At 38.7% G+C, this 8513-nt stretch overlaps 2 protein-coding genes across 2 annotated transcripts in view; one reads left to right on the forward strand and one right to left on the reverse strand.

The window, feature by feature from the left end:
• Positions 1–3922, forward strand: part of col27a1b (collagen, type XXVII, alpha 1b) — a gene marked incomplete at its 5' end in the record, with an annotated part of 91702 nt that extends 87780 nt beyond the window's left edge. Inside the window, 2 exon segments of the mRNA XM_014024015.1 lie at positions 530–748; positions 2666–3922. Of these exon segments, the coding sequence (XP_013879469.1) occupies positions 530–748; positions 2666–2812 (366 nt within the window).
• A 93-nt stretch (positions 3923–4015) lies between these two features.
• Positions 4016–8513, reverse strand: part of zgc:101858 (3-oxoacyl-[acyl-carrier-protein] reductase FabG) — an 8002-nt gene continuing 3504 nt past the window's right edge. The window contains exons 4-8 of the mRNA XM_014024016.1: positions 7365–7458; positions 7208–7277; positions 7088–7124; positions 6900–6963; positions 4016–4217 (exon numbers count right to left, since the gene is read on the reverse strand). Of these exons, the coding sequence (XP_013879470.1) occupies positions 4059–4217; positions 6900–6963; positions 7088–7124; positions 7208–7277; positions 7365–7458 (424 nt within the window). The 3' untranslated portion in view covers positions 4016–4058. The remainder of the gene's footprint in view (positions 4218–6899; positions 6964–7087; positions 7125–7207; positions 7278–7364; positions 7459–8513) is intronic.

Below are 8513 nucleotides of genomic sequence, written 5' to 3' on the forward strand. Positions count from 1 at the left end.
ATATATATATATACACACACACACACACACACACACACATAAGGCTTGTAGGACCGTTTGAATGGCACATCATAGTGGTGAATTTTCAAAGCGTTGCATTAGATTTTTAGACTTGGCCATTAACAAAAGCATGAACCTTTGGCAAGTAACCACTGGAATTTTAATCAATTCCTCATCCACTGGATATATGTTTCATCCTCAAGATACTGCAATAAAACACCACGTTGCACACAGTAAGTAAAAACGAAGTCTGGCCTGTTTTCATTATCCACTCTGCATAAAATGCACGGGGAATAATGAAAATTGACAGTCCCATTTAAGGCCGAATCTGTGACCCAGATGTTACCCATTCAAATTTATAGCACTATTAAAGCCTGTTATTGCCGTCCAAAGTGACTGGGCTCCAGATTGCCTTTTGCAAAGATTATCTCTTTATTAAACGTTTTCAAATCAAGAGTATTTTTGGGAAAAGCTGAACAGCGATCAACTTTTTCTATTTTGACTCGATGTTAATCCTCCTGGTCTTCAGTTGGAGATGGGAGTGGGTCGCATCCAGATGAACTTCATCCACCTGTTGAGCACGGAGGCCGTGCAGCACATCATCATTCACTGCCTGAACGTGACCGTGTGGGCAGCAGGACCCTCGGAGAGACCTTCATCCAAGGCTGTGAGCTTCAAGGCCTGGTCAGGGGAGAGGATTCAGCCAGGAGACCTGCTGGAGCCTCTTGTGCCCAGGGACGACTGCTGGGTAAAATCTGTTCTTACTTATACAATGACTATTTTCAGCTTCTTAACTCTTTTATTCTCCTCATAATAATCTGTGTATAAGTGAGAAAATACACCCAGATAAATATAGTAATGTCGAGTTTAGGTTTGGATCTGAGACAGAGGCCATTTCTCAATTTATTAGCACATTTTGATTTATTTTTTTATGTGTTCGCATTTCATTTTCACTCAGTTTTAGCTTAAAAAATCAAACATTTGTACAACACAATCTCCCTCCAGGGTAAAAATACTCTTTACTTCTTGTTTGCAGTTGATGCTTAGACATGAAACTTTTGCCAAGTTTGCAGCACCTTCGTTACACTGAGTGACTCTTCTGATAAAGGAGTTGGCAGCAGAATTGTCTCTTGCAGTCAAAAAAAAAAAAAAGAACAACACAAAGGTAAAAAAAAAAAGATGGAAGAGACCTGATAAATTGGCAACTCGTGTTAGATTTTAATTACATTACAAAAACACTTTTCAGTTTAGCTTCAAACCTCCAAAAATATTAAAATAGTTTTTGTTTTAATTATGAAATGAGGGATATTTTTGCAGTTGTTTGTTGACTTGAAGATACAACTTTAAAATAAAATGTTGAAGACCAATTTGTAAAGATGAAGTTATTTTAGAGTTTTTGTGTTTAAAGCTACTTGTTGTAAAGTAGGAAATAAACATAAGAAAGACTTAACCCGAACTATATCAAATGTAGCCTGCAGCCCCACGCTTACAGAGGGTCTGAACTCTCAGCTGAGAAGTGATTTCTTACTGCAGTTTAAAACGATTGGATCTGGTTTACCCAATCGCTAATATTTGGCCGTGAAGTATGCAGTGTGCGCCGGCTCGACCATGAAAGAAGCTAAGCTAAGAAGCTACCCGGAAGTCGAAGCACTGTAATCAACTATCCTCTACTGAGAAGTACTGAGCTGAACCAGATGGCTGTGAATGAGTGCTGCAGGCTCTGTGAGACAAATTTATTTTAGAAGCCTTGTCAACACGGACTGGCTTCATTCACTTCCTCCTCCGCCATTATTAGCAGACTAAAAAAGCGCAGTAAATCCACGTTGTCGTTCACAACTCTTCTGATTGGCCCGGTTGAAATTCTACCGGAGAAATCCTCGTCTGTGGAAGAAACCCAGATGGAGCAGTGAAGGGAAACTAAAATATACCATTTCGTTGTTAGAAATGATCAAAAAAGTGCAAAGCGGGCCGACCTCATGTTTAGAGAGGTTTATAGAAAAAGCTGAGCTGGCTATGGAAACGCCATTGTAGTTGCACAAATTCAACAGATAAATTTACACTGTTACGTTTGAAGGAGGTAAATTTTTTTTTATCATTTTTGTTCGAGCATCACTTTTCTGTTTCTGTCAGGAGTTAAGTAAGGATTTTATCTTTTCTTTTTTTTTGTAGGTAAATATATGGTGAAGTAGATAGTTTTGTTTGACAATACTTTAAATTAAATAAAACTGGCAACACATTACTTTCTGTTTTATTTACMTTAAAGAAGTGAGGAGTAGGGAGATACTGAGACTGGACGAGTAGATCTCGACAAACTGCCGACTTCAAAAGTAGCTCTTGGTTCAAAAAATGTTGGGCACCGCTGGTCTATTGGAACTGCGTGGGAAGGGAAGGCCAAGCTATATGAAATGGTGCAGTCTAATAAAAAAAAATTTACTTCAGTGGTTACTGAATTTTAAAGGTCCACCTTCAACAAACATATGCATGAGGTATCTGGTCACAAATTCTGATTATATATTTTATTTAAAATAAACAATCATTAATAGAAGGAAAAAAGAATTGTGCATATTATGTTTATTTCGTGATTTTTTTTTTGTCAGATCTGAACAGATAAATTTCTCTAGAGATAAAAAAAAGTATCTTTATTTTGTGTCATTTTCATTTTCAGATCAAAGATGGACGCTGGCATCAGACACACTTCGTCTTCCAAAGCCAGGACCCAAACTTGCTCCCTATAGTGGACGTGCAGGACCTGCCGACCACAGAACCCGGTGCACGCTTTCACCTGGAGGTCAGACCTGTGTGCTTCCTGTGAGGACCCCGCCGCCGGGGCCCAAAGTGCTCCTCACAGGAGTGACAGCCTTGAAGTTTTGTTCTGGGGAGACTGACGCTTCAACCTGATGAAATATGCTCGGACTGCAGAAACAGGAGAGGCACCAGAGAAAACGTCTGGCTCTTGTCAGCCGATAGAAAACAATAATGAGCTCTTTTTTCAGACACTTTGGTGATCTGAGACCTGACTGACTCCTGTGGAAGAAAGTTGAACATATTCTACTTTCATCTCTGACCATGTTGTATCAGATTTTTATTCACGGTCTCATACTTGGATTTGAGGAAAAAAATTGTACATATAAAACCGGAACATCTGCAAATTTAACACATTTTCAAGTTTTGCAGCATTATTTATACATGAACTGTATATCGTGCTATGAAGTGCAATGGGTGTTATTTTACAGCCTTAAAGATTTCGACAGTATTAAAGTCTCCGCACTCCTTCGGGTATGGAGTGTGCCTCAAACGGGAAGACTCCAGGTAATCGTGGTGCTGTTTGTGCAGAAATGTTCACGCCGTCGTCGCAGAGTGAACGTGGAAGCCGAGATTTCCAGAGTCTGTCGAGCTGCTACCTCGCTCCGCACCTCTAATCTGACGGCAAACAAAAAAAAGCTGTGACCTGATCTAATCTGGGACGAAACGGAGGCGACGCCTGGTGCTGCGACGGCTGATAAACTCCTTGTCAGCTCGCTTCAAACATCTGTGCTTTAAAAACAAAGGGAATAATGTCATATTTACACATGGACCTGATCGTTACTTTTATGTTCTGCAAGATTCTGACACTATAAGTTAATTTTGTCTTGTCGAAGTGTAACTGTATAAATATGCAAACGTTTTTTTTATGAGCAGGTTTTATTTAAATATTTGAGTTCTGTTCAGCTCGTCACCTCAAAAACCAAACAAAACAGGGTGTTTTCAGTCCATCACTGCTCATTTAGAGCTTTAAATATGATTGGTCACACCAATCTGTAAACTCAGAGGATTTCAGATTATTATCACGGTACATAAGCTCACGGTGTTCAGTGTACAGATGTTTTTGGATGAATGATGTCAAACGACTCCACAGGTAATTCAATAAAAGTCTGAAACTTTGGTTTATAAGCAACTTCTATATTCTTTAAAAAGGACATTAATGTGGTTTTAGCAGAGTTTTGCATGATTTAAAAAAAAAGATGTGCACACCGACTTAGTTTGGAGTTGTTATATTAGATATTTGTTTAAAATAAGGTTCATCTCGGGCACATGGCATGGCGACCCCCATCGATGGGTAGAGTGACTCCGGTGATGAAGCTGGCAGCGTCGGAGGCCAGGAAGGCGATGCTGTGCGCCACCTCCTCCACCTCCCCCGGCCGGCCCAGCGCGTGGGTCTGTTTGCACTTTTCTAGAAACTGAAAATGAAACGACAAAAAAACGTTTTAGGATTCATGCGTCTGTCAAGAAAGGAAGAACGAAAACGAACATTGTATCTCACCTGACAGATTAGTTTGAGGCACAAATTGGAAGTAAATGAGCTAATTCTTAATAACAAAACCTGACAGTTCAATCTGTTGCACTGACTTTTTCCTCAACTTGTTAAAAGTAAAGCGACGATGCTGGGAGCCTCTGCAAACGAAGCGAGGAAACTGAATGTTCGCAAACTTTTAAATTAATTTTTTGAGAATCATAATGAAGAAATTTCTAGTTATTAGAGGTTAGTACTGATGTTAAAAGCACAACACTATATTTTTAGGTTTTCCTTTTTATAATGTTGATAATGTTTAATCTATTATGTTTTGATTGAAATAGGTTCAGTTACATGTCCGAATTATATAACAACACATAATCTGTGTCTGAATGCCTGTGATTCAGCCGTAGGTCAGTAGGGGGCGAACACAGGCATTGAAGAACCTGTATAAATTGATTAATTTCCTGGTTTTTTGCCAGTGTGGTTTCCTGTCAGCTCCAGTGACATTAAACCTCACTCAGTTCCAGAATTCTGGTGTTGTATGGTTTGATTCCTTCTACACATCATTTTATTTAACAATGGTGGGTTTAATATTGACTTCAGTCTATTGAATACATATTTTTCTTACAATAATTCAGTGAAATTATCAACATTCCATCGGATGTATTTTCTATTGATACTGATCCCGTGTCAAGTGCAATATTAATTCTTGACGTGCAATGTTAATGGCTTCAGTAATCTTTGTCACAACTTCATTTAGACCAGGGGTCTGCAACCTGTGGCTCGTTCAAGCTTTGGCCAAAACTTTCTTTTATACTCAACAGAAAAGGCTAGCTTTAGGAGTTTTCCTGTCTGTTTGCAAATCTGTGATAAAAAGAGTGAAACGTGTTGATCAGATCATGCTAGTAGCCTGTTCACTTCAGTAATCCAACTTCCAGCCATAAACTATGTAGCCTGGTAAAAAAACAGACACCTTGTCCTTCATTTTGCTTCATACGAGGGTCTGGACTCATGGCTATAGAGAAGTGATTCTTGCTGGAGGCGTGGCCTCTGCTGAAGTTTTAAAATGACTGGATCAGTTGGCCGCAACGTATGTCGCTGTGACGGAGGCTAAGCTAAGAAGCTAATAGGAAATCGTGTGTGCTGTAAACAACCCTACTGAGAGGAGAGAAGTACCGAGCCGAACTCAGACAAATTTAATTTAATTTGGAAGCCTTATCAACACAGACTGGCTTCATTCACTTCCTCCACCGCCGGATGCTAAAATAACTAGCAGACACTGGGCAGAACATCTACGTCATTCAAAACTCCGCCTTCTGTTTGCTGATTGGCCCAGGTAAAATAAACTACAAGCAGACACTGCACAGAACATTAACGTTCTGTTCTCTGATTGGCCCGGACGAAAATTCTCCCGAAAAAGTCCCAGACGGAGCAGTGAAGGAAAAGTAGAATTGAGCGGAGCTGTGTAGGAAGGCAAGGGCCAGGCTATAAACTATGATCTTTCTCAAATTTATCAGGGTAACTTTTTTAAAAAAAACTTTAAAACTAAACTAACTAAACGACATAATTAGAATTAGAAAGTAATATAAGCCTGCATAGTTCCGTTGTAGTTTTCCTTACGTTTGGTATAAACCAGAGGTGCCCAAAGTGGGGGCCTGTGGGCCAAATTTGTCCCATCAAGTCATTTTATTTGGCCCACATTTTCCACCACTTTCACTCATGGTACTGACTTTATCTTTGAATTACATTATATTAAGATTAAACATGAAATACAAGTAACTACAAGAGACATTTAGATTAGATTTATGCACACATGTAAACCACAAATACTCGTATTTGATCAGTTTACAAAATGTCCCATGAGACTTTGCTGCCTGAGCATATGTCAAACTTTCTCCAAGTGCTTGGGCTAAAAATAAAGCAATGTTTGCCACCCTAGCTGCTAGCTTAATCATATAAAAAGGACTTTACTGAAGCAGTATTTGAATTTTATGTAATATATTCTTGCATTTGCCCTCATCAGGTAGATTTTTATTTCAGCACTCTTAAGAAAAATTTTTTGGGTACCCTGGTATAAACTATAAACAGCATCTTTTTTTTTAAATATGGCCCAATTTTTTTTGTCCTAAAGTGTAATAATAATAATAAATGTTCAAATTTGCTACATATTTTTAGTTTTACAATGTCACCCCCTACTAGTCCAAAGGGCCCCCCGTTAAACAAACTCAAAGTGGCCCACAGACCACCAGTTGATTGCGACTCTGGACACACTGTATTAGTGAGACAAGGAGAAGAAGTGGCTCGTTGGACTGTAAAGGTTGCAGACCCCTGGTTTAGATAAAGCAGTGACAGAAATGGCCACAGTGTGGTTGTGTGTATGTTGTAACTACGTGTTGTTTTAACGTCCCTTCATGAAACTGTGGTGTGTGTTCACGTGTCATCTTATGACCCGGTCCAAGTTCCATCAGAAAATTTCACCGCAGAGCCTTTGTGAGGTAATCCAGTCAACACAAACAGGATTAGTTGCAGTGTGTTTAATGAAAAGCAACGCGTGTGAAAGGTGCTTTGGTTTGCACATTCACACAACCACAGGCTTTCAGACACATCCAGCCTTCAGGTTTATTACCTGAGCGTACTGAACGTCATCCAGACCAGCTCTCTTGTGGACTTCTGTGATGATCACACCGGGACTGAAGAGGAAAAAAAAATTTTTTTTAAACAGAGAGAACAGATTTGAGTGATTTTTTTTAAATCAGACAACAAAAAAAAAAAAACAAAAAGAAAAAAATGGAATAACTTCAAAGTTTAACACACCAGACAGCGTTCACTCGGACTTGTTTGGATGCCAGTTCTGCAATAAAACAAATCATTTTAATTTTCTGTTTATTGTAAACTTCTACGGCATAAAAACAACAAAAAACAGATTTGGCTCACCAAGTGCTACGCAGCGTGTAAACTGATCAATGGCAGACTTGGACATGCAGTAAGCCAACACACCAGGAAACTAGAGAGAGAGAAAAAAGTCATATATAATATTCAATTTAAAAAACACTTTACAGTAGAGCTCAGTGTTCAGATGCAAAATACTGACTGATCTCTGTCCGTTCACACTGGATACATTAACAATGGAGCCTTTCGTTTTGATCAGGTGGGGCACGCAGAGTTGAGTCAGGTGGTAAACAGACCTGAAAACAAAATGTACGGAAAAGACGTTTCTTAAACTAAAATTCACAAGAAAAATATATAAAGACATAACATGCTCTTAAAACTTCTAGTGATCCTTAATAAGTGCAACAGCAGTGAACTCCCACCTGTGTGCAAATATTCACACAACTAGATGAGGTAGGTGCTGAGTGCTGAGGGTACACTCACTGTTCAGGATAAATGAAGGTGTTGGGATCTGATGTGGCAAACCAAAACATTTTTTATTCCTTTTGATTTTCATGTTGTTTCAGCGTTCGCCTTCATCTACCACACAAACTGACTCGATCTTCTGGCACGTGTGACAGATGTGCTGGTCGGCGCTGCACTGGGTAAGCTGACCTGGAAAACTCTGAATGCACATGTAAAGGACACTGTGTCCTTTAAAGGCAATCTCTATACATCAGATCCACGTTCGATCACTCCCACCCACTGATGCAGGTCTCTGTCTGTGTTTATAAATGCTTACATCTGCTTCATTTAATTATTTATAATTATAATATACAGTTTGAACTGTTAGAACTTNAGGGTGGCCAAGGTGTGTGTTTTAAGGGGGCACAAAGTAAAGTACTCTGGATTTGAAAATTCCAGATGGATGCCACAGCTAATTCCAAATAGCTTTTTTAAATCTGTTTTAAGAAATATTGAGCTAAAATTTTGTGCAATCATAGCTAAGAATGATCGTAACAACATGCTGAATGTTAATCACAACTTATTATTCAGCCATTTTTAGACAAATAAAGCTGAAGACTAGTGTAGATGTAAACAAAAACAATTGTTTATCAAAAAATTCAAGATGGCTACCACAGCAAACTTTAAAAGGCTATAACTCAGCCATTTTAAAGGGATCCACAATGAGGTGTAACATTAGACTTTATTTCATAAACATTTATTTTAACTGTAAAATAAAGACTATAAAAATACTGTAGGCTGTTTAGTTTTGTAAATTTTTTAAATATATTTTAACACAGACAGAACCATTTTATTTACACGTAAAGCATTCTGGGTAAATGATGACATCAACTAGGTCATCGGTGCG

Source organism: Austrofundulus limnaeus, unplaced genomic scaffold (genome assembly GCF_001266775.1).
Source record: "Austrofundulus limnaeus strain Quisiro unplaced genomic scaffold, Austrofundulus_limnaeus-1.0 Scaffold403, whole genome shotgun sequence".
Taxonomy (NCBI): Eukaryota; Metazoa; Chordata; class Actinopteri; order Cyprinodontiformes; family Rivulidae; genus Austrofundulus; species Austrofundulus limnaeus.